This window comes from Falco biarmicus, chromosome 8 (genome assembly GCF_023638135.1).
Source record: "Falco biarmicus isolate bFalBia1 chromosome 8, bFalBia1.pri, whole genome shotgun sequence".
Classification (NCBI taxonomy): Eukaryota; Metazoa; Chordata; class Aves; order Falconiformes; family Falconidae; genus Falco; species Falco biarmicus.
The window spans coordinates 44,672,266-44,699,412 of record NC_079295.1 but is presented as its reverse complement, the minus strand read 5'-3'; the positions used below and the strand labels follow the sequence as shown (position 1 = coordinate 44,699,412).

General features: G+C 38.6%; 1 protein-coding gene across 9 annotated transcripts; it reads right to left on the bottom strand.

The window, feature by feature from the left end:
- Window positions 1–461: 461 nt before the first annotated feature.
- Window positions 462–27,044, bottom strand: MARCHF7 (membrane associated ring-CH-type finger 7). 9 transcript variants are annotated; one of them, XM_056347993.1, is made up of 11 exons: window positions 26,565–26,702; window positions 20,894–21,050; window positions 16,127–16,285; window positions 13,811–13,982; window positions 12,035–12,202; window positions 8,348–9,467; window positions 7,926–8,095; window positions 6,606–6,715; window positions 5,081–5,194; window positions 3,198–3,246; window positions 462–1,383 (listed from the first exon to the last, which is right to left on the bottom strand). In XM_056347993.1, the coding sequence occupies exons 2-11, from the start codon at window positions 21,038–21,040 to the stop codon at window positions 1,358–1,360; spliced, it is 2,235 nt and encodes a 744-aa protein (XP_056203968.1). In that variant the 5' UTR covers window positions 21,041–21,050; window positions 26,565–26,702; the 3' UTR covers window positions 462–1,357. The 9 variants fall into 9 exon arrangements, 7 of the variants coding, with proteins under 7 accessions (XP_056203968.1, XP_056203967.1, XP_056203965.1 ...); XM_056347992.1 differs by lacking the exon at window positions 3,198–3,246 and having other exon boundaries at window positions 8,348–8,501; window positions 8,670–9,467; XR_008823347.1 differs by having other exon boundaries at window positions 1,233–1,383; window positions 6,583–6,715.
- Between the last annotated feature and the right edge of the window lie 103 nt (window positions 27,045–27,147).

Below are 27,147 nucleotides of genomic sequence, written 5' to 3'. Positions count from 1 at the left end.
AGAAGGAGCACAGAAATGAGCAATTTCCTTAGCATTCCATTTTCTTTCAAGTCTTACAGATGACAGGCCATCTTATGTAATGCTAGCAAAGTTAACTCCTAAAATCATGTGAGCTCATTTCAGCTGTTAAGGCACATCCTTCCTTCTGCACAAGTTAGTTTTACATACTGTAACAATAAACTAAACTCAAGGTATTTCAACATACTGCACTCTTTGCAGATACATTGGTACTATAGTAATTAAAACTAACAAATATTTATAGGAAATACAATTACAGTACATGTATGACAATTTATTGTACCACTGTTCATATAAAGTATTTCAATGGTCAGATACAATCTTAAATATCTGCATAAGAATTTACAAACATTAGTAAAGATATACCACAGACTATAGCCTTCTAAATTTTCAAGTGTAAGTGCTGGTAGATATCCATGTTTAAATAAAATGGACAATACCAGTAAAGATGCATACCTCTATTGTCTTTATTTATAAAGAAGTGACAACACTAGAAAACACATTGATAACCAGTGCTTTGAACAGTGAAGGTGGGATCTAAAAAAGTCTGATTAAACTGAACAACCTTAGGTCTTTATCAAGTTGCATATCTGCCAGGAATGCTGAAATGCAAGAGTTTACACCTGCAATATTCCATAACGGAATAGCCACATAATATCAAATATAATCTCCAATTTCCAAACCAGTACATAAAAAAAGCCATCACTAAGTATTAGAAGACCACTGCAAGTTCTTATTGCTTTTTGAGTTAAATAATAATCTTCAAATAAACCAAAACCTAATCTCAACGGTATCTTGCTCATCCTCCTGTTCATTCATTAACACTGGAAGCAATCAGTTATTATATAATGTGGCAACAGAGGCATTTAAAAAACCCAAACAAAACCTAATTAAGTACACGGACATCCCCACCCTCCCTGCCCACCCTCACCCTGAAACTCACTATAACCACTTAGTGCCAGTAGAGGAGAAAAACTTGATAGACAAAACCAGAAATCTGACTACAGTAGGAAGGAAACATAAAGGGAGATATAGCTTTCTTAAATATTCAAAATCTGCTGTCTTCCAAACCAAAGCACATCATCCTCATCATTTAAAAAGGGAAGTTGCTTTTTATTTATCTAATCCTTGCACATGCTGAGTAGTTTGCAAGTCCACTGAGTCCCACTGCCGAGCAGCTGATTTTGAATTCAACAATACTTCAAAAACTACAGTAATATTCAATGCACTTTTTACTAAGGAGAGGAAAAAAACAAATGCATGTTGACGTTGTTCTTGCCAGTTCAGCATTTCTGCAGCAATTCTATTTATCTCTTGCAGTATGAAGGTTCTACCAGCATCAGTCTTCAGAATCATCCTCGGAAGCTATTGAACAACATAGTATAATTAGAAGCCTTTACAAAGGTTTGTGAACTTAGAACACTAAGATGAATAGTGTAAATAAAGGTAATATTATAAAATTAAATAGCAGATTGAACACCCGCCCAAACCTTGTGTAATTACATAGCTTAATATTTAAATGCACCTTATGTCAGAAAAATACAGCATTTTCAAATCAAAACTCAACATTACAAAATGCAGTGTCCTCCTGCTGTTCTTCCTCAAAATAGATGGAAGAAAAACTTAATTACGCCAGAGATTCAACTTTTATGTAGTGTTTACAGTGGCTAATTCCAACAGCACTCAGAGGAGAACATATTCAATCCATGACAGCAGCACCCAACACTAGGAAAAGAAATTACTCACAAAGTGAACAATTTGGATACTAAAATATTTAGAAAGGTTCTGCAGTCTAAACAAACGGACTCTTATAAAAATTTTTCATATATATGTATGTTGCTTAATACAGTTATGTCAGGCCTACTTGGAAGCAGCTCCTCTCCCACCCCCATTCTTTCAGCATATGCAAAATGAACATAAAGCCCACATATGCATAGGATTTTGTTGTTGCAAGCTGAATTAAAAGACAAATACATACTTGTCAACTATGATTAAAGAAAAAGTCAGCACACACATCTACAATAGGTTTGTAAAGTGCTGCTTGTCCAAAACAGGAATGTAATTGTCCACTTAAGCAAACTCTGCAGGCAAGAAAGTATTTACACTTGAGTAACTTGTCCCATCTCTGAACACAGAAAGAAGCAATGCCTATCTCCTCACTTCCCCAGATCTTAAAAGAGAAATGTAACTAAAGTAGCACCAATAACAAACATAAAACCCTGTATTCCTCACCTGCAGGTTAGGTAAAGCCTGAATCAAATATAGATCAAATTACTGTGTAAAATGGCACTCATTAATTTTTACTCTAGTAAGGACGCACATAACTTAGGAATAAGTTCTGAACTCAAGTACACCTTTGTCTGTTCTGAACGCAGAAATAATCACCTGCTCCTTGAACTAAGACTTCCACACACATACAACATTCCCTATCATACTCTAAATACATCCTATGCACTGAAAATTCATATATGAACTTTGAATGTTGACATTCACATGCACACTAGGAAAAACAAAAAGGTAGATCCACTACCCTTCCACTGCCTATTAGATTCAGAATACCTTTATTAGAAGTCAGGGCATAGTTTTGAATTTAAGTATACTGAAGAAGCCATTAGGTGAAAAGTAGGCTAGTCCTTTGTCAAAACTGGCGACCGTTAAATTTAATTCCTGAAGTGGATAGGTCTTAACAAGGAATACACACAACCAAAAACCGTGCGTGGATAGAAAAAAGAAAGGGGAGAAGAGCGCAAAAAAAGCAAGGGGAAAAGAGGAAATGGCAAGGTAAGTATGGTAACTTAAGTGCAGTGAAATTCAACTTTAAATGTTTCTTTTCTACTAGGACTCATGTAAAAGGCTATAACCTGATGGTTGGTCACCACCAATCCTGTAACAATATACTACCTGAATTACGATAACCAGACTGTATCTAGTGAGGAATCTTGTTGTCACTTGCAGAAAACACTTCTGTGGTCTAAACAACTCTATGCTGTTGGGAAATTAATCATGGAGAATTAAAACCAGTTCCCCCTTGGAATAATCCTACTGATAATGGAAAAACCACTGCTGGGTAAAGTCAGATTTTCAGTAATTAAGCTCAGTATTATGAATCTTGGCAAGGAGGATTGTACTCAAATTTAACTTCCGAGTTGATCTAATGGGAAAAGAGGGGAAGCACCTACTTTCAATATCTTCCATATGTGCCTGAAGAGTTCTTGCAAGGTTAATAAACTAGAAACAAGGCAGAGAGAAAGTAGTTTAAAAGTTGCAAAGTTATCTGCAGAGATTTGCAACAAGTTAGCAAAGTTTTCTTCACTTTTTCCATCCCAAAGCTTCACCCCAGAGGTTGGTTATCCTAACCCATTAGCCCAACTTACAAAAATCAGTGCAAAATTTAATATAAATCCCCACACACTAGATTTCAAATTGCTACTGCACAGTTATTTCAGCTTTCACTCTATGTCAAATGTTTATGGTAGCGCTTACTGGCATCATCTTCATGTTCTACAGTCTGTAAAACATCATTTTCAAAAGTAGCACACATGAACAAGTGCCAGTTATATGAAAATTTTTCCTAGAAATTGTAATGCAGAAAACCACGATCTGTAAGGACTTCGTTAGTTGCATCCATTTCATTTACTTCACCATTAAAAGGCAAAACAGAGCCCTCTGACTGAACGAGGTTAATGGAAAATGCATAAACACACTTAAGATTTTAACTATAAAGTTCAAGAGCAGGATTACTATTAGGCATTGGTGGCAGTTTAATCTTAGAAGTACATAGTATCAAAATCCAAAGCCAAAATCCCTACGAATACAAGTTCCTTAGACAATTCTGAAAGTCTCAGCCAAGTGCTTTTTTGTCAGTGACAACCTACATCACTCTTTCAGTGATAGTCCAGATGTTAAGACACAGCAAATAAGAATATAACGCTATGGTTTCCATATGTCAGTTGTATGCTGGGTATGAAATACGCATCGGTGCTCTCCCTGGTTTAAAATGCAGCATCACACAATTGTGTAATGCCACCTCTGATGAAAAAAGTAAAAATATGGTATTTCCGCAATACACTCAAGCTAAGAACCTGCATTGGATGCTGGCTACTATTAGATTGTATGTCTTTTATGTTTCTGCACTTGTAGCAGAGAAAATTGGACATTTCATTTGTGGATCGTGCACTACATTAGATGGGTACCAAAAAAAAAAAAAAAAAAGAAAAAAAAAAAAGGAGGACCACTGTTCTAATACAGTAAGAAATTAGAGCACAGTCCTGCCTCTACCCCAAAGGCAGAGTACCTGCTAGCAACCATTCCAAAAAGTGTTGGACAAGTTAAATATTGTCAATTCTATGTCATTAAAAAAAAACAGTCATCAGCTTTTCAGGAGCTCAGTTGATGAAGAACACTGATTCATTACCTAGTATCAAATAAATGTGTAAGAATACAGGATTTCTGAATGAGTCACTATGCAGAAATAACTTTGCATTATGATCTCTTAATGGTAAAATGTGTACTTACTGCATTTCTAAGCCAAGCCACTTAAGTAACAAGAATCCAGCTGAATACCACTAATAAAGAATTCTGACTAATGCCAGAAAATCATAATATAGCTAGTCAGCTGCAGAAAGTAATATTCAAGTACATATTTAGGCACAATCCAGCAGAAAAGCACTGCAAGGTATAGACCTTTGAGATGTAAACTGGCATAATAAGAAAAATTAATCAAATAAGACAGTCCAACATTCTCAACTGCATCTTTTGTACACAGGGAGGTTAACCTTCCAGTTCTGCATAAATTCTCAACAATCATGACAATACATGCAAAGCAATGAATTACCAACAACCTTGACAAAAATGATTTTACAACAAAGTAACTGCAATGAAGTAGTACCTTCAGCTTCAAATGCATGGTGTTAATGCGCTGACAAACCCTGATCATTTCAAACCTAAATTTGTTAAATAAGCATGCTTTTTGGGTATCTAGCTCCTAGGTCACTCCAGGTAACTATCTAGTTCCAAGTTCTCTGTACGAGCAATTCCTGTCATAAAGTCACTGCGTACTTACTCTGACACGTGTGCTGGCCTCACTTGCAGTTCCTAGCATATCAGAAAAGCGCTGCTCACATAAGTGTAACAACACTACAAGGTAGAGACCAGAGCTGATAAATTCATAGTCTGCCTTAAAGGAGATGAAAAGAAACATTCAGAATGTCAGTGATGCATCTGCATATATGATTCAAAAAGTAGAATAATTATTGAATTTTACTGGAAACATTATAAATTTGATCTCTAGCTGTTCCAAGAGAATTAGTGAAATGTAGTATTAAAAAAATTGAAATTCCAAAAAGCTACTTATACTTCTGGTTCTTCCCATCCACATCCATGTTAGATCCCAGATCTAACATGTTATCCTTGAAGACAACTAAAGCTCTACAAATAAAATTTCAGTCAGCACTATTGGTTCATGGGAAGGAATCTAAGAATCAGAGTATTATACCACTGGAGAAAATAAAACCAACAAATTTTGCTGGTTTCTCTTCAGTGGTCACAACACTTTACAGAAAGCCAAAATAAAGGGAAATACTCTAAAGAACCTTGTGATGTTTTAAGTATTTTGAGAAATTATTTTCCCTCCTAAGATAAAAACTTTCAGAATGCTACTGCTGATCTGATCATTTAGTCTCAATTCCTTAGGAAAAAAGTTTCAAAGTTCTTATTTCTATCTAAGTACAGTGACAGTAAACAAACAACCAGTTGTGCTAAAACAGAAGATGATGGCACTCTCAGGAAAGAGTTTTCAGAGTCTAGCCTAAGTGACAGAACTACAGTACTAGGGTAAGAGCTTACTCTAAATAGTAAGAGAATTAGAAGCTGACGTTTGGCCCCAAAACTGGTGTAATTTTCTGTTTTCTTTCGATTTCTGAGGCGGGCAAATTTCATTGTCTTTCTATATCCACAGAACACAACCCAGAGAATAAGGAAAACCTTCTGAATAAAGTTCACTAAAATAACACCAGATTTTTGTTATTTATTCAGTTTTAAACACTACACAATCCAGTAGTTCTAGGATAATTTTTTTACGTAGTGAGAGTAATACTAGTGGGCATGCATTTATTTTTGATTTAGGAAAGGACTTCAGGGAGCAGCAGGAAGTTCTTAGAAAAGAGGTTAGTTTCTACCACTCTGATGAAACAGAAGAATTTTTAAATGGTATGTTTAAACCAACTGCTTTAGCGTGTTAAAAGATGGCTAAAAGCAAAGACAATTCATGACTTAATGTGACATCCAATCTCATCATACTAGTATTCTCACTGCACCTATGTATCAAGAGACACTGGACTGCAAAGCTAGATGACAGATCTGCACCTAAGAAAAGGGTAAGAGATTACACTTACTGAAAGCTCAGCTATGGGAAGCACAGGAGGAAGACAGAATTTCTCTGAACACTGAGGAGAAAAATCTGTTCCATGTTGACATTCCTTTATGTGCATATCAGTCCTTCTGAAAAGGAGATGCATTTCCCTTCTCTAAAGAAGAGCACCCTCCCAGCACTAAAACAACACTTACCAAATTATGCAAAATATACTAACTTGTTCATTCGCATGTGCCCTATAGAGTTCATGAATATCAAAGTCTTCCAGATTCAGGTGCAACTTCTCTTTGCACAGTTCACAAGTTGTTACTGCTTCCAAAGAAGAACCTGGTGGGGAGGGACAGGGGGAAAGTCAGTGTCAAGTTGCAACAATCAACAACATAGGAAACAATTACACAAGCATTACAAACTGTAACTTAATATTTGAGTTTATTTTGCAGAGCAAGGTTAGAAGAAAAGAAAACCTCTAAAACAAATGTAGTAACTATCTGCTACTGTCAGAACTTAAATGCTACAGAATGTTTATTCTCTATCCAACACCACATATTTTGCCTCATGTTCATTCTGGACACCAAACGTCTCCTACTGAAAGCCTGACATAAAATCGCTGCTTGGGCTGTTTGAATGCTACAGTGTAATCCAAATATACACAAAAGTAGTAATAAATATACTGGAATAGCTTAAAAGTTATTGTCAGAGTAACGCTTTGCTTTAAAGTACCAGGTTTAAAACAAACTGCTCTAATAAGCAACAAGATGAACAAAGCAAGTTTGTGGTAGATTTACATCTTCTGTAGTTAAATACTGCAAATTAATTTCTCTGACAGGCTGAGGCTTCTAATACATCCCTACTCTGATGTGGGTCCTCTGATAGTAAGTAAAAAAAGTAAACAGGTGCTAGCACCTTCCTTTGATAAAAAGTATTCACTGTTTTCCTGTCTGCTACCAAGCCACCTGTTTTTGAGTCTTAAAAATACTATAGATAAGTTATAAATTGGTCAATCAATTTATTACAAAAACATTGGTACAGTGTGCAATTTCTGAAGTATTTCTTCAAAAAAAAAATCTATACGCAGTCTGAAGCACTGTTTTGAATAAGTAGTTTTAACTGACTTGAACAGGAGTTAGTATCTTAAAAAAAAAAAGATTCAAGTACAGTTACAGTAGAAAAACACTTGGATTTTCAAATCCCTATCACTCTGCTACAAGCACATCTACAAAAGTCTTAACAACTAGAACCACATACACGAGGAAGGGTGGAGAAAAGTGGTAAGTAGTTCTAAAGCTACACTTCTGCAATATTGTATTTTTTCTAACGTCTTAGTATACAAACCCAGAAACATGATCCTTTAAATGACAAATACAGTTCTTGGAACTAATCACATGAGAAACTGCACAGACACACAAGTCTGGAAGTGCCACACTGCTCTTTGTCCCCAGCTGCTCATTTTTCAAATAATTTTAACCAGGAGGACTACCCTTAATATTAAGCCTCCCAATTTAACTGGAAATCTACCTTGGTCCAGAGTCTGTTTTACCTGAATTAATCTTGGACTGCAGCCACTTTTTCATGCACTCCTGGTGAACATACTGCAGACTGCCAGTGCATTTGCATGGCTCTATTAGAAGGTTGTCAGAACTTGCAGAGGACATCTGACAGATTCTGCATAAGTCACCCTCTTCATCTTCAGAATCTTCTAAAAGCAGGCTGCAGGAAGAAACATCAACAAGTGCTGTGACACATTTAATGTAAGACTTTTTATAATGACAATTCTGTTCACTAAACTGTTCTAACACCTACAAGGATTAAAACAAGTTTTTCTAAAGACAAAAGTGAGAACACAGGCGACAAGACTCAGTTGCCACCTTCTTAGAAGGAAAGCTTCCTTTTAACATCACAGTTACAGAAAACTCATGTTAAGTCAGGTGAATTTTATCTCAAAAGAACATACTAATTTACCTCTCTTTAATTTTCTGGAGCCTTTCTGGATCTCTTGAAGGTGGTATTTTAGACTTGCCACTTTCCTGTCCATCAGACTGATTCCAGCCAGAGGGAATAATATCTACAGTTATCATAAGATTGTCAGACAGACTGCTTCCTAATGTTGGAGGCACTGCAAAGCGAAAGAGAGAACCAGGCAGAGTTCCAGAACTTCTCCTACTGTGGGCTGAATGTGGTGGGGAGGCAGTAGCTGCAGGAATACCAGATACTGCAGGTGTTGGTGGTCTGCTAACAGAAGCCCGAGGAGGGCTATCTGAAGCCTCAAGAGAGGTCTCCTCACCTGACTCTCTTCTTCTGAAGACATGTTGTGATCTAGCAGTTGTATCAGAGGTAGAGATCCTTGAGGATTCATCTCTTCCTTCTCTTCTTCGTCTGGAAAAGAGAGGTGTGCATCTGTTCCTCAGAGATGATGATAACCAGGATCCTGTGCTCCTACTTTCAGAGTCTGGCCTGTAACTTTCTCCATCTGAATCTGAGTTATGATTCTGTGAAACTCCTGATAAACCCCATCTTCGCCTAAGAAAACTAAATCCCTGAGAAGCTTCAGATGTCTGAAGTCCTGGAACTTCGGACAACGGAGTTGCAGCTCCATTACTGCTTGACAGAGTAGAAGCTTGAACTCTTGGGACCGTTGACTCTTCAGAGCCTAATGGTCTTGTATGCAATGAATCTTGGCTAGACCTTCGAGAGAAAAATGTAGATGACATACTAGATGCTAAACGAGATAGCAGCTGTCTGGTTGTGCGCCTCCCTTCGCTGTCAGCTGTAGGCTCATTCAATGACCTCTGAGAAGATAAAACCCTTTCAGAACCACTTGAAGAAGGAGTTTCATCTCTCATGGCAGCAAGAGAAAATGCTGGCTGCATGCTCCTCTGGGGAGACTCCAATTCATTTCTCCTTTGTCTTGAAGAATAGCTGGATCTTGAAGAGCTCATGTTAGAGTCTCTGTTGAAAAAAGATGGCCGATGATCAGAAGGCAACTGGCGGTTCATGGATGCATTCAGCCTCAAAGCGCTTAATGAGTTCTCTTTTGGTCTTGCTCCCTCTGCATATGAAGAGGCAGGCCTGTCTTGAAGATCTGTTACAGAAAAGCAGAGGAAAATACCATCACAAGATGTCCTCCAATTGTTACAATCCAGATGGATAACTCTACTGTGTAAATGCAGAAATTCAAGATTTTGTGATCCTACTCAAATTTTTTTCAAACCTGACAGATTCCAGAGCAGTATTAAATTTAAATTTACTTACCAGAATTCTAAAGTTAAGCTGAAACCTAGGCTGGTTTCAGTCTGGTAAATCCATCTGGGATCTTCAGATTATTAAGGTATGACTCTCTCTCTCTCTTATACATGAATATGAAAATTCTGACCATTTGTCAGAAGTTACATAAGAACAGCACCGGAGTTAAAAACAGCAAACTGTACACAATACTATTAAGGTCCACTTTGCCTGTAGACTGAGAAATACAAGTTAAAGTTTCAGCAACGTAGCAGATGCCAGAGCACCTGCAACAAATGCATGGATAAAGTCAAGTGTATTCCCCACCTATTAGAACAAGCTACCCCTACTCTTCTCATTGTAAGCACATCAAAGGCTGCAGTTATGAACACTACTTAAAAGTAGCATAATATTGACTCTGGATTACAGAAATTGAGCATTATCTAAATTAAAAGTATTTACTAATACAACGTTTTAAACCAAGAACTCAAAAATTAAAAAAATCCTAGAAATACAGTAGTTCCACTACTCCAGCCCAAAAAGGTTATCTACCTATTGTTTTTATCAAAGTAATGCAAGAACTAAGTTAGTTCACATGTTCAGCTACACAGCTGGTTTAAACACCACCAGGCTCAGTCATTCTGGATTAATACTCCCACCTGCTCTCCACCTCGAGTACTTATAGTCAGTTAGGTAACTATTACCACATTGTTGTGTCCTCTCCTGCTTATTAATTGTACATTTGATCACCCAGTGCTTCCCAGTGGCCTGCAGGTCAAGGGAAGTGATTCTCCCCATCTATCCACTCATGAGACTCCACCAGTAGTACTGCATCCAGCTCTGGAATCCTCTGTACAAGACAGATGCAGACCTGTTGGAGCAGGTCCAGAGGAGGCTACAACAGTCATAAGAGGGATGGAACACCTCTTCTATAAGGAAAGGCTGAGAGAGTTGGGGTTGTTCAGCCTGGAGAAGACAAGGCTCTGGGGGGACCTTATTGGGGCCTTTCAATATATAAAGGGGGCTTATAAGAAAGATGGGAACAGACTTTTCAAACAGGGCCTGCAGCAACAGGGCAAAGCGTAATGGTTCTAAACTAAAAGAGAGTAGATTCAGGCTAGATATAAGGAAGAAATTTTTTTACGATGAGGATGGTGAAACACTGGAACAGGTTGCCCTGAGAGGTGGGTAGATGCCCCGTCCCTGGAAACATTCAAGGTCGAGTTGGATAGGGCTCTAAAGCAACTTGATCTAGTTGAAGATGTCCCTGCTCACTGCAGGGTGGGTCAGACTAGATGACCTTAAAGGGTCCCTTCCAACCCAAACCATTCTATGATTCTTATAAGCATATTTCCTGTAAATACCATGTAAGTACCTCAACACACTAAGAAGCATCCAGCTGTAGTTAACACTACACAAAGCAGCTGAGGAGGCTAACATGAGCTAGTCTCCTTCCTTCAAATGGCTAGATGTGGGGGGAGTGGCGGAATAGAGAGGGAAGGAGGAAGCTGCTGGAGCCCGCTAACCTCATAAGAAGGGAAACTTCTTCAATATTTTAACTACTTAACAAGCATAGGCAAATTAAGTTAGGAGGCAGAACCTTTCTCTACGCATTCTAGAATTGAAGCTTTCAGTGTCTGTAGTTTTGGTGGGGTTTTTTGTGGGTGGTTTTGTTGGGTTTTTTTCTTTTCCCCCCCAGAACAGTTCTGCATGGCAACCACCTTCTACTGTTGAAGTTGAGGTTTATGCATCTGGCAGACTAACTAAAGAAGCATCTGCCATATGGTTTTGATTACACAGCAGGGAACATAGGTCTTTTTAGAGAACTGAACAGTGACACTACTGCTAGAAATGCAGCACAGACAGTACAAAGCAGGGTTGTCCACCCATCCATTTCTCCCATTAGGTTCTACCAGATAAACTCCAACTGTCCACACAGACCATGATAACATTAAAATATACTCTCCTGGTGAGGTAAAGCTTCAGGATGAAATCTGCAACTAGTTTTTATCTTTTCTGCTTATCTTCTGTAATTGCGAACCCAAATGGAAAGAGAGAATATGATACAGGCCCCTCTGTGAAAACCCTTTCCACAATCAAATAACATTATTTTTTTTCCTACACCTAAGTACAAAGAGATCTGAAGATGAACAAGACGACACTTACTGGCTATTCACACAGTTACAGTGGCAAACACCGATGCCATTTTCTTACAACTGAATGCATCCACAAGCTAGACCAGTCATATATCCTTTGACAGTTTAGCTAGTGCATGAAAGTGGCCAGTGGACTTCATTTAAAAGGATACCTTAAAATTAAATAGAACTTTTGGCTTTGTGTTTTGAAGAAAATATTAAAAGAACACGCAAAGAAACTAACAGACATGAAAGCTATGGGTTTACAAGCTTTCAGCTGTACAATACATACATGTTGAAGATGAAAAGTCACTGCTTCTGTAGCTGTGATCCACCAGGTTATTAACGGAGAGATCTGTTCTTCTTTCTAATTCTCTTCGCTCTCTCACTAGCTCAGTTCCAAGGGAGCCAAGCATCACTGATGAAGATCTAGGAATCCTACTGTACCTCCAAGAGGAATCTGTAAAGAAAAAGTAAGTAAATCCCCTGGTTTTGTAATAATTAAAAAAAAAATTAAAACTGGTGCTTAAGCATGCATTCTGGTTACACCCGTATCAAGGGTGAGTTTAACAATACCACTAAGCTGATCAGGTGGCCAGCTGCCAACATAAAGCCAATAGTAAGTAGCACTCTGCTGACTCTGGCACTTGAATGAGTTCTGAAAGCTGAACTGGAAAAAAGTAATAATACTTTTGTGAAGAGTCAGACCCATTAACACTCATACAAGATAGGAGAAGGAAGAGAAATAGCATCTTGCTTTCTAATGGTAGCTAGCTATTAAATAGGCTTCACAATATGGCAACACAGCAGCTTAAGACTTCGTAAATGCTGCCATTCTATTGATGCTTCTTAAATGCTCCTAGAATACACTTTCCAGAGAGGTATAAATGCAGCTTAGACACAACTTTAAGAACAATGAGTAATACTATTCTTGCTCATATTGCAGAGTAAAACATGTCAGTTTAAAAAGGGATCTTGTTTTTTGTTAACAGCAACAACAACTAAATAGGGAACTGTACACACTTCAGCTGTGAACAAAACTGTTGTTTCAAAATAGTGTTCTTCAATGGTTCTGAAAAATCTACTTTGATTTTTTTACTGCTAACTTGTAAACCCAAATTTAAGCATTCAATGGTCAGCAGTGTGACGACCAACCGATCTACAAATGGAAAGACAAATAGTCCTACACTATAATGACAAATGTTAATGGCAGTCATTTTCTTAGCAAAGAGTAAGAAAGCATCAACAATATTGTGTTTTGAGCAAGAATTTTTTAGCTTTTATTTGGATGGCTGCATGGTTCCAAAAGGGGATATAAAAAGAACACCGATCCATACTCACAGGGGTAACCTGAATGGATCTATTTGTCTGTTTCAAAATACTGTTCTAGAAATATTTTCAATGTAAGTTTCTGACTGTTATTTCCTAACATTTAGGCTTTTGTTAGCATACTGCTTAACTTATGTCTATCCAATACCATACACTTATTTACAGCTTTAATGAAAATCTCAGTTTTTGTTGAAAGAGCTCGTAGCATAGAAAGTTTCTTTTTGCCTGGCCTATAGAAGTGAGTTTAGGCCCTGCTAAAAAATAACTTTTTCTTCCCTGACCCCTAACAACAGTGCTTGAACCAACCATGACACTATGCTTCTTGGAACACAATGCTAAGCAAGGTAAAGATTTCCTTTCTGCTGCCCCTGGCACACATCAGTTTACCAACACAATTTGACTCACAAAGTAAGAGCAGCTGCACTCATTCTTTCTTTGAAATCTTAACCAATTAAGACATATTTGAGCCACAAAGTTCATCTTTACAGCAAACGGAGTAAGTACAGGTAATAATTTTAAAATGACATAAGCACAACTGGGTTCTCAAAAGACCATGTTAACAGCATTCTCAGTACTTTGGATACCGCTATCACTGTGAACACACTCTTCTGTAAGGCATAGGATTTTAAAATTAATAAAAGTGTAATACTTCAAATAAAGTCTTTTAAAACTTGATAAAACCTAATCTTGCTACTCAGAAAATTTTCATGTAACTCAGCTCCAGTAATCAACCTCTCACCTGAAAAGGCAGTCAAGCCATTACTTCTCACAGAAGAGGTAGATGTACAAGATAGCTTAGGTCTCTTTGAATCACTATCTCGCTGCTGGCTATGCAGTCTTGAATATGCTCCCTGAGTTCTCTCAGACTCACCGTAACACCCAGATGCAAAATGAGCGGAAGAAGATGTAGACTGAAATAACATTAAAAAAAAAAATTACACAGTATTTCAGATATAGTTACACTAACAAAAGTGCACAAATGTTACAGACTCAGAAAAATAGTAAAGAACAACTTTAAGATGCAAAGCCTTTCTATTTAAAAATAATGTAGGATCTATGCTTGACCAGTATTTCCAGATTTACTCAATACAGTCCTACCAGCAAAAGCCAGTTTCTATTACAATCAGCATTATTCTTCCTTTATAGATGTGGCTTACAGAGGAAAAAGATATTCCTGACTTGCAAGATGCTACAAACATGATCAAATATAGCTTTACAGATCTCCAAGGAAACATAATTTTGCTGTCCAGAAATGGCCAATACTCATCACCTTCATTAATTTATTTAACAGTTTAACTAATTCAGCTTACTTTTCACCAACCTAAAATACACTTGGCTAAGGAGTCAGCTCTGGCTTCTAGCAAACTGTTTAGACTAGATACACTTTGATTACATTAAGTTCAAGTGCAACTGAATCAGTTCAGAGTAAAGAATGGGTACAAAATGATTTTTGCAGTGTACAGCACTGAAATAAAGCATTTTTCAGAAACTAGTACTAAAAAAAAAAAATATAAAAATTTAAAAAGTTGGGATAGCCTGTAAAGTTGTTAGTCTGGACACTTGCTGCCAAGGCACTAATTTTCTATTTGAAATAGTTTTGGTTTATTTTTTGATATTAAAAACTTCAGCTCAATCAAAAAGCTGAATTAAGCTGTCTGTGCTCCAGAAAGCACCTACAACCAAGATCCTTTAAGGATCAATCAAATTACAGTGGATGTTCTAGTTGTGTTTTATTTTTATTTTGTTATGTTTTCTACTAAGCTTATGCCACAACGTTTTAGTCTTTAGAACTAAAGAGGATTTAAGTATTTCTCTTATGCCATCATGAAAGACAGATGGGGAATCACAGAAACTAACATCACAAACCAAGTACAAAACCAGGTCAAATTCCCTCATGAATAATCTGTTCAAAATATAATTTATGTTTTAATAATTTGATATTTGGTAAGTAGAAGATTCAACAGTGTCTTCTGCAATGTTCACTTGCATTAGAACCTAATCTAAGAGAAAAATTAACCTTAATGGGAAAAAAATATACCATTTTGAAAACTCTACAGCACCAACTTGACTAGATATGTAGGCCAATTGAACCACAGACTATTTCCATTTCAACTACATGTAGAGACATCTCCCACTACTTCCCCTGAAGGCCAGCAACTCCACAACAGTTCCTCTCTCCCTCCCACTTATCTCAAAGTGTCGTCACCTTTAAATCACACTAAGAAAACAAAGATCTATTTAAGGTGAAAGCACTCTTAAGGACCCAAACATCTTTCCATTTTAAAGTGAGCAGAATTTTCACTTGTTCAGTATCTTCCCACCAAGCATCCTCACAGTTCTCTGCTTTTCTCATCTTAATATTTCTACTGCAATTGAAAGTGGTTTATTGTCCCTCTACAGTGCATAAGCACGGCAAAGCAGCAAACTACTTTTTTGTAACTAAAGTTAACTAAAAGTTACGAAGGCACATTCTGGAGCCCAGTTAAGCTGTTGAGGCTTGAGCCTTGGATCTCAGTCAGGTGACAGTTAAGGCTCCATTTTCTTTCACAGTACGCTGTAAGCAGCATGCAAGTAAATACAGTCAGACTATGAACTACTCCTCCACAGTTAAATTTTCTAAAGCAGGTGTCCAAACCCATGAACTTTGTGTTAACTCACAAAGCTGGCAGCATCCAAAAACCACACCACCTAGAAACCTGATGCAAGAAGCAGAGTACAAACAACATTAATTTTGCCATCTGTAGGACTACAACACATATGAGATTCTAATCACCCTGATTTTTTCTTTGTAAATTGGTATTTGCAGCACCACTCTCACTTTATTTCTTAACTATTAGTAAAAAATATACATTATTATTTTCATCATCTAATTTCTTAACACTGCAACCTTCTTGCTTTCCGTCCATCTTGACTTAGTAACACCTACTTACCTAGAAACATTACAGTGAGCCCCTGCTAGCAGCTTTGCAGATTAGGAAGACTAAGGTAAAACCTTGCATTTTATGTTGTTGTTGTTGCCATTTTTTAAAAAGTATTACACATGAACAGTTCTCACCAATCTGCTTCTGCTTCCCCAAAATCTTCCAGAACGTGGATGATCAAGTGTCCCTGAGTAGCGAGTTGGAGAGGACGTTGTAAGCTTCCAAGGAGTTTCATGGGTGTCTGTTTCTCCGATTCCCCAGTCTCTACTGGAACTATTCAATACATTGGATTCCTGAAGAACAACATGCTTATCATATGCATCTTGTAACTCAAAATGAACTCGGTATCTGATCTGAATATTGAAAATACAGGGAAGTGGAGGCACTACCAAATCTGGAAATCTTTCAGGAGAAACCTCAAGGGATACCCAAGAAGAAATGAAACAGGCTTATGAGAGAACCACTGGCAAAAGGAAAGATCTTTTTAAACTACTTTCTAGCAATTATCAGCTCCTTTATCCATCCTGTCATTTGACTGTGAACAGTAAGAAGTTGAAGTAAAGGCTTTTGAGGCATTACCCCAACTGAGATACTCCAGCAGCGGGGCAGAACTACAGACCTCACTTTCAAGTGTTAAGTAAAAAAACCCACACAGGTAGAAGAAGAATCTCCATCGCAGCAAAAGTGCCTTTTTGGCCACTAAAGCAAGCCATCTGTCTTGTCCTGGTCATCAGTTTTAATACATGAAAGAACAGGTGCAAAGACATGGGGAAGAAGAAAAGTCACGTTTTGGGCCTACTAAAATAATTATTTTTACAAAAGGAGCATGATCTGTCCTAGTAAAATATATGGGACAACAAATGTAAACTATGTCATCAAGTTATTTCTAAAAAAATACCACACTACTGAAATTACAGTTATCTTCTACAATTCTTAAACACTTTCCTTTATCATCGCTTAAGTTTTTTATTTCTCTGCCGTCTACTCTAATAATCCATCATTGTCCTATTGGTAGGGAAGTCTTGCAAATTAGTCATTATTATTCCAATTATATTTCATGCAATCAGCGAAAAAATAATTTCCATCTTTCACTACAAAACTGAAACTTTTTTGTCTCCTAAATTACTAACATTGAAGACCATCATAAACCAGTAAACTGCACCGGGTACAAAACCACTTTGGGCTTACAAAATAAACAGTTTCAGTAACTAATTTCAGACACAGTGCAAAGATACTGAATCCACAGTTTGATACACATAACAAGCTAAGACTGTTTGGCAGAACAGTCCTGCAAATAAACGTTTGCTGCATTACCTCAGAACAAAATGCTCCAATTATTTGAAGTCTGATGTCTGCAGGGCAGTGACACTAACTGTTCTTTTTGTGTTTTCTCTTCCAAGATATTTAGAAGCCCTAATCTTTACTGTGGCTACACAGGCAAGTTTCTAACAATAAAACCAGGAACTGTCTAACATACAAATCTATCTTATCTTTAAGACAATCTAAGGGATGAGGTTCTATACTTTTAGTTTCACTGAATTTCAATGAATAGATTATAATTAAGGAGATGCACTGCAGTTTAATTTGCTCCACAGAATAATCATTTAAATTAGTAAAATTCATAGAAACAGAAATCTAAATTTTATTACACTTAAGCAGTTTCTAAGTGATTATCTGTCCACCTGCTTCCTGTGAACTATTAATACAACTACAGTAGCTTCTGTCACCACTTCTTAAAATTTGTAGTATTAAGATTTTAAAAGCTAAAGAAATATTCACACTCAATTATCATTCTCACAAGCAAAATTAAACCTGAAAATAAAGTATCAGTCAGTAAGTTTTCTCATATTTCAAAGTCTCAGTAGGATTCCTCAGGCTTCTGCATTATTTCATATTGGATAGTCTGCCCATAGGCACTAGACTACATAATTTTAAAGACAAAAAGTAAAGCTCTCTTAAAATTTTCTTAATATGAGCCATACCTGCAGACTTAACTGATCTTGAAATATTTACTTTTCTTTTTTCTCCAGCTGTTAGATTCTGAAGATCTGAGTTATTTTAAGTGTCTGGATCACCACAGTAAAGATCTTAATCCAAGAACAACACACTCACACTAGCACAGCACTAAAAGCCCGTTCATGGAACTACACCATGTATGGTTCTAATGCCAAAGCTGCTTTTGGTAGCTGTGGCATCTCTGCTCTGTGCTCATTTTTTTAAGAAATGTCCCAAGACCAAAGCAACCTACTGGGTATGAAAAAAATGACTTTAAGAGAAAGTAGACAATCAGGCATGACATCAGGAAAGCTCAATCTAATTGATGTATCTGAAACAAAACAAACTTAAGAGTACGTCCCATCCCTTGCCAGAGCTTAACAATTAAAGCATTACACTAGATATTCTATTTCTGACATCTATTTTCAGTAGCAGAAAAATGTAATCAGGAAAACATGCAAAACAATTTTATACGTTGTTATTTACATATGTGTAATTTTACATGTATTTATGATATTTATATAAGTCTATTTTATATGCATATTTATACATATACACACTTGGCCCTATCACTCCATTAAAACAAAGAAAACGAAAACCAACTAACCAACTTCCACTTAATTTCTCACAAAATGGTTAATGACGTTGCATCATAAACCATAGGAATTTTTTTCTTCATACCATCACACTGATTTTTATATTCTAAGTCACCTAGAAACAACGCTACGTCACATATATCAGATTAGTCAAGAATTACCCTGCTTGTTATGCCTCCTCAGATGAGCAGCGACTACTACCAAGACTGATCTCAAGTGTACACTATACAAGAATTCATGCCTATATGAAAAAAAAAAAAAGAGAAAGGGAAGTAGAACAAACCCACATGATAGAAACCTGCCTTGTTGCTGTTAGCCCTAGCCACAACCACATATTTAAAGTTTGACGGTTCTGCCCCTGAAAGTTTTTGAGTGAAGCTATAATCAAGTATGGACTCCAGCTGCATAAACGGCTTTATATTAAAAAGCCAAGTCTCAAAGTTCTCTTTCCTCTATATATCCAAAGTATTACTGATAAGTCATGAATTTCTTCTTCTAAATGACAAATCTTTTAAATTATTTGGAACTGAAGCAGCTCTTAATATGGTAGGCTTCTGCATGCATTAACAAAGCAAAAAGCCCTGCCCATTTCATTCCTATATGAGTGAACTTAATCTTGTTTAGACTATGTTTCTTCTTGCTCCACCAACTTGTAATCTTATCCTGCAGGTAGTAATGGAATTTGCTCCTACTACCTCTTTAAGTACCAAAGGTTAGTAAAGAGAGGAAGCTTCCCTAAACCTTTATCACTAAGCACTAGTCTTGTGTAACAAGCTCTCAGACTACCTTCTTCTATGAACTGGGAGTGCAAAGAAGGGATACAACATAAATCTTCTACACAGTTATTTTCCCCTCTGTTTTAACTGGAAAGCATTATAAAGATCAGTCCTCAGACTAGAAGCACTTCGTTCAACAGCAGATAGTCAAAAGATAATACACAGTGCACTGATTACACTGCACTTCATGTAATAAAAGACAATATGCAGTAAACACCCTGCAGTTCATGTAATAAATGAAATAATGTAAAGTACATAACTCTCTTGTGTCTGTGTGGGTCCATAAACCCCTAAAAAAAAAAGTAAGACTCTGATTTGGTTTTGCTGAGCAGCCAGCCAGTGAAAAATGTGCAGGAATCCAAAAAGCAAAAATGACTGAAGACGACCCTTACATGCTCCCTGTAGCCTACATACTAACAACACGTGTGCTAGATATGGCAAAATAGAACACATACACATGTAATTGTGCTAAAAATAATTAATGCTCTATTACTTGTAAAACTGTTTCTAGAGAAGGCATTATATAACACAGTGTCCCAGATAGCTTGTCAGCAGGGACCAAACTCATAACCATTTTATCAAAAAAACTATGAATATTTAACCATGGAGTTACATTTCTGCAATTTCAAAGACTGGGATGAGCTTACATTTGCAGGCCCAAAATTGAGGTAAGAACTGCTGAAGGAGCAGAAACAAAGTAGTAAGAGAATTGAGCCAAAGAATCACCTGTTGCTTCCAAGTGCTCAAAATAACTGCTGAAGTAGTTTAATCTCTGCTTCCTGCAATACTCTTTTCAAAGTGAAAGTACCTGCAGAGTGTGAAGTCTTATTCTTTAGCATGGCTCCCTTCCCCCACAAAAGCAATTTGGTTAGTGTAAAATACTGCGTGTAAAGCAGCAAATGCCTTCACCCCAACCCTGTCTACTACACACAAAGCCTAGCTGTATTAATGTACTGACAGGAAGTATGATGTAAGCCTACGGGTCCTCTTCTTACCTTCACAAAAAACCTAGATGCTGCAGAACATTACAGCCTACTGTCACTCTTACAGCTGCAACATTTTCCTGTACTTTTTGCATCATCTACACATGAAGTGTAATGCGCTACACGTATCAAAATTCAAACAAAATCCTCACCTCCCCTCAACTGAAAACCCCATTTACCCAGGTTTAGGACTGCAGTGACTAGTGCCAAAACAGACCCTTAAGTGTCAGGATGCCCTTCATTCATCGAACAGCTGCTTTTTAAAGGTGCAGCTACAAACAAAAGCAGGTAAAGATGGCAAACCTAGAACTACCAGTTCACACTGCAGAATACTGTAATTGGCCTGGTTATTAAATCCTTGTACTTTAGAATTAATCTTTGGAGTTCTTCCACAAATGCAAGGTCCTCAGTGGGACTTTTCCTTTTATTCCCCCCCCCCCCTTTTTTTTTTTTTTGGGGGGGGGGGGTGCTGTGTCTGGGTGTTAGGGTTTTTCTTGGTGAAAACCAGACAAATTAATTTATACTTTACAGAAATAGACAAAACACATTACCTGGTATCCAGATTCTAATCTCCATGAAGATTCTCTTGCACTATATGCACCAGCTAAACTGTTCCCAGTCAACGTCCTAGATCCTAGCGAAGAGCTGGAGGCCTGAACAGATATCCTTCGAGGAATTCTTGAGGGTTTTGACTCCATTCTTTGTATCCTGTATAAGGACACACTGATTATTTTTTTTTTAGAAGCAGGGACCTACACGCAAAACATGCACAAGTCATTCTGAGTGCATCATAAATATGACTCACAAGATACAAATTTATCACAGCACTATGGTCTGACTGTGCATCAGTAAGATGGGGAAACAATTTCTTATCCTAGTTTTTGCAACCTCTTCTTTACATTTCCTCCCATTCCATGTTAGAAAACTAGCAACATAGCCCCTTTTGCTATTCTTATTATGTTACAATATATTCTTGCTATTATATTACAAGTGGGACTCCCCTAAGAACTCTGCAGCACTAATATTAACACAAAATGAGCCAGGAAAAGAGCCCTCAGATTTCCTAAATTCCTATGTTACTTTTTTGTTAATGAACTGCATCTCAACACTTGCAGAAACTACTACACACAGACTTATTCTTCAGGGTCAAAACTACGAAATTTCACCCTCCTGTGAAAAACACACATTTGCAGACTACCAGCCTCAAAGAAATATTTAACTTCTCCAAAGACAACTCCCATTAATACTAATGTATACAAAAGAGCACATGGTGTCTCACAGGCATATACATTTACCTTACAGTCGCTGAGGGTTTATTCACTCTACTGGTATTTCTAGGCATTTCAAAATAAATGTTCATGCCTTTTCTGCATGAGAATTGACCCTGTAGTCATTCCTGTCATCAGATGATCTTTAAGGTCCCTTCCAATTTGAGCCATTATACAACTCCATGAAGGGTTATCTTGAATTAATGTTACTCAAAAACCTCAGAGAGCTAGCTGACTGGTTTGCTAACACTGCCAGATTCCTCCTCCTCAGGATGGTACAGACAATACCAGACCACAAAAGATAGCACTTAAATTTAAGAGAACTGCAGTATCCTCAGTGGTATGGTGCAGGAAAAGTAGCATGACAGCTAACACCCTAGAACAGATGGCCGAGAACTCCAACGGCACAAGTTGATTAGAAGAAGTGGTACAATCTTTCATTTAACCACTTTTAATTCTGGTATAACCTCCTGAGAATGGGAATAAGCTCTATCAGAAATAAAAAATCATCAATCAATAAAGCACTTGGTTTTTTCCCACCTCAGCCATGCTCATCAGTAACAGCCTGTGAAAAGCTGCTCCATCAATCCCAATGTACCTCAGGTCTGGCTGCGGTTTCGAGTTCACATACTCAGGACTTTGATCTTAGCAGAAAGTCATGCTGCATTACATATTCTACCTAGTAAAAGCTAGTTTGTACAACTCCACTGCCCAAACAGCTGCATAGCTGAGGTTACTTTTCTTAATGGAAGATTTTTTTAACGACTGTTCGGCTGCATGTTCAGCTGCTAGCTTTACAACACAGGTCACAAAGTACCCTAGATGTTTCATCTTGCAAGTAAGACTTTTTTTTTAACTTCTTTTTATTATTTGGAACAAAACCACATAATGTGTATCAGATTTAAGTGAAATTTACATTCATGTACAAAAAAGCTATGAGGTTGTATTATGGAGAAGCCCACCAGCTTCTAGACCATGCTTCGGACATTAGCAACCCATTCACTTTTGCCAGAGACATCACCAGTTAAGCAAGATCAGCTCAGGAATCTTGAAATTCTCATGTTCCTAACTGTGGATTAGGAACCTGAAATCATTAATTCATTAAATTTCACAGATCACATTTAAACTCCTAAGTAAATATTGAGCAATTGGGTGCAATTCTCAAAGTTGTAAATACAGCTGTATCAGTCAGAATGCTCTAAGCAGTGTTCCAAAGTACAGAAGAACACTGTCAACTGTGGAAGCTTAAAAGAAATTCAGTATGATCAAATCTAATAATCTAAGCTATGCCACTTCAAGTGGACTATTTGTGCAATAAAATGTAAAAATAATATTTTTTTTTATTTGTGACATTAGATAAGACAGTGTAATGATGGTTAATTTAAGATGTAATCTGCCATAACATGCACTGCAAGTCTAGTACTTCTAAGCTGCCACGCATGAAGCTAAATTGTCACAGTAATATAGACTAGGCCATATGCTGGACAGGACAGCTGTAGGTCTTGATGAGGTCTGACATCCAAAGCACTGTTTATCTAACTTCTACGCCAATACAAAATATACAGGACAGATACATAGAATAATAGATCCAATTCTGTACTATTAAGTACTTGACAAAAGAGTGCCAACATTATTGCTTTCATTATGCATCATTCTGCCTCTGGATCACTTTGCTTCAGACAGGCATGGAACCAAATGAGTTAAGTAACATAGACTGAAGTCAAACACGGACATATGTAGAATATGCAAAGGTTTTAGAATAAGAAATGGAAGCTTCCTATCGGAAGCTCCAGATGAGCAGGGGAAAGAGACATAAGAAGTTATAAGGACTTCAAGACTAATTTAGAGATCACTTAATAATAATAAAATTGCTTATGCACATCCACAGAACAGACAAAATAAGAGCATTCAGATAGGAAAGCACAGGGTGGAAGACTGTGAACACCAGCGCCAACTATCTCTAGAAGCTGAAACGGAGTCCAAGATTAGCAGATTGCTTCTACAAATACAAAAAAACACACAAAACTAATTTTCTCCTCCAGTGGTAACCCCAAGAGGACAATGTTGCCAATCAACTTAATCTTGTAAATTAGCACAGGCTGTGATTTCAAGTTGAACGTCAGAATGATGCTGTCTATATATTTTAAGTAAAGAAATCTTGCAGAAACTACACACAAATAACATGTTAAAACAAGATAAAGGCAGAACATCAGAAAATCCAAAATTCAATATGTCAGTTTATGTATACACATTATGATTAACTTCTCTAATACCACTGTACATTTTTTCTGCAGTCCTGGCCCTGGCCAGCAAATGAGAAGGATATGCTATACAGATGAATCACAGTTGCGTAAGACAGGCATTTAACAAGAGGAACCTTGCCTTGTTTGATGCAGAGGTGGAAAGGTACTGAAAAACAAAAGGCTTTGTGGTCTAGGCAAAGAACCTCTCCCCGAGGAAACTGGATTTTATCTTTGCCTTTCCATAAAGATTCAGCAACATAAAGCATGTCATTCAGATTAATCAGGTTTTTTAAAACACTCTCCAAGAGCTCTTCAATTTCTGGGCATCCAAATTTACTTTGAATCTGAATAGCAAAAATCATGGAACCATGTATCTGCAACTGAAGACAATTGAGCCATGACTTGAAAATATTAGATAGATAGAACTAGATACTAGGCATCTCAACTTTTGTAACCTAACCAACACTAGTAAGAAGTGTTCTGGGTTGTTATATTTTGGTTGGGTTTGGGATTTGTTGTTTGGGGGTTTTTTTGTCCAGAGTTCTTTGAAAACCATTTTAAGCACTGTATCTTGAAAGCTTGAGAAGGAACTGTCTTCATAGTTGACAATCAATACACACAATACACATAAAAGGCTTATGCTTATCATGGTAATACAATGAGGTGGTCAAGGTGAACATGCTAAGCTATCACAGAACACAGGACAGCACAAGACAGCAGTCTCACCATAAATAAGAATATATTATCAAAGCCACAATAATATTTGTCTGCAAGGGGAATATCATGGTTTTATAGGGCATTTCAGAATGAGAACAGCACCCTTTTACAGTACCAGCATCTTAAGGGTTTTTTTGAATGAGCTCAGACACTCAGATTAAAACCTGGAACATTTTGTTTACCCACACAGGTATTCAACAAATCACAAGTGGTAATCAACATGCTCCAATGACTTGATAATGGCAACCTAGCCACCTCAATTTACACAGAGGATAGTGATGCTATTACTTGAGGAACAAATTTAAAAAAACCCCAACATTTAAGTTGTGTTGCAGCCTGAAGTGATTTAAAAGCCTGTTGTTGCCACAAAGGAAAGGAACACCTTACTCAAATATGACACCACTGCTGTGTCCTTCATTGAGCAACCTCAACACACTACCCTGGCAAAACACACTTCTGGCTTCTCCATCATTTTGACACTACTCACCCTGATATCCAACAACAGAGAAATGAGAAGGAACATCAGAGTGAGAAGCATCTCATCAAAGACACGTATTTCATCAGTTCATGCCGTGTTATGCAACTTAGCAATCAAGATCTCATGCAAAAAACTGGAAACTACTTTTGTGTCTCCTGGAATATGGGATACATGTGATGCCTCTCAAGACTTGGTAAGAAACCAAGTTCTGAAATCAAACTTTAAATTTGAAGTTGCACCTGGGAAACAGATGACCAACTTACAACGGGAGGTGGAGCTGAACAGCCTATTTTGAGTACACAGCTCAAATGTCCTGCCCTTCATGATCTGTCATCCCTCCAACTACATTATAAAAAGATCAACCAGAACTTACATAGCCACAAACAGAGATTACAAGAGATAAAAGATCCAAGAAGTCTTTGCAGGAAAGCAGTGTTATCTCAAAAGGTAAAAAAGCAAGTATTTCAAATTAAAACCTCTCACTCCTCCCATCTTTTTGCCTTGACCTCCTCTACTGAAAAATGAAGGGCAATATGAGGTAGTCATGTCTACCAGTAAGAGAAGCCTTTACTAGCTTCCATGCATTCTACTATCAGCTTAAAGCATTCTTGTAACCTCAATCACAACAAAGCAGCACATGCTTCACTCCCAGCTCCTAAATTACAGTTTTCTACCTTGGAACTATGCGGTGACACTTAGGCCTACCTAAGACTTGAGCTTTTATGTCTACAGGTTTTTGCATGTACAACTGCTCATGAGACTTTCTCCCAAGCAACCTGTGATCACGTGCTTTCCTCTGTGTTTACTCACAATGATGTTTTGATTACAAACAAGATAGAGTTCAGGGGCAATTCTGTCTGTCTGCGCAATTCTTCGTTCGCGTTATTTTCTCAACCTTCAATCAAGGAAGACGGACAAAAAATCAAACAGCCTCTCAGGAGCCCCATGAGCAAAAAAAATGTTTACAAATGCCATTCGCCTGCCTATGCCGCAGCAGCTTGTGCCATGACGCTGGGCTGCTCCCCTAGACCGGAGCCAGCCGGCCCCAGACCACACGTGCTTCGCAGCGCCGCTGGAGGGCGCCACACTCTCCTCCCCAGGCCTGAAGGGAGCGATCCAGCCAGCAAGGCCCAGGCCCAGGCCCAGGCGCCGGCTAGGAGCTCAGGGCCGCACTCGCTCGGCGCCCGCCCTCCAAGCCAACGCCGAACCGGGGCTCGCACCAGGCTGAAGGGCAGCGCCGACCGCTCTGCCCCGACCCCGCCGGGCAGTGGCTCCTCAAGGGGAAGGAAAGGTACGGAGAGGCAGAGTGCCACACCGCTCCGTTTCCGGCGAAGGCCCGCGGCCGTCAGAAGCACTTCGCACAGAGAAGGGCAGGGGAGCCAGGCGCCAGCCCCGAGACAAAATGGTTCCCCCCCTGCCCTGGCGCGGAGCCACCGGCACCGGCCCACACACAGGCGCAAGCTGGACTGTGTGGGGCCACCTTCCCCCCCTCAGCAGCGCCAGCCCCCGTACTCACCCTCACGGCACAGCCCTCACGATGCAGGCATTCGGGAGCTGAGGATCCACCGGAAGGGCCGAGTCGGGCCTGGCCCACAGGCTGCCACGCCGAGCCAGCGGCCTCTCCCTGCAACACAATGGCGACAGCGCCGAGACTGCACGACTGTCGATCACCACCCGCGCCCCGCCCATGCCCAGCTCCCGCGAGAGCTGCGGGGGAGCGGCTTGGTGGCGGGGGCGCGGGGGTGGGGGCGCGCCGCGTGGTGCAGGGCGGCGCCGTGTCACGCTGTGTCACGCTGTGTCCTGTCGCGTCGTGTCGCCTGGCCTGGGCGGCCGAGCCGGGCGGCGGGAGCTCGGTGAGCGGGCGCTGCCGGGCCGTGCACGGAGCGGGTGGTGCTAGGGGGAGACCCAAGGTGCGTTTAGCACTGCTCTCCTCAGCTGTGAGGTGATGCAACGACTGCGAATACGGCACTCTGCAATAGGGAGATAATCCGAAAAATACTCATGTTAAAGACAGAATTTCTCTTCATTTTATGGGGAAACATCCCAAAAGCCACAGTCTGATTCCATTTGAAAATTCAACGTTCAGCCTTAAAACTGCA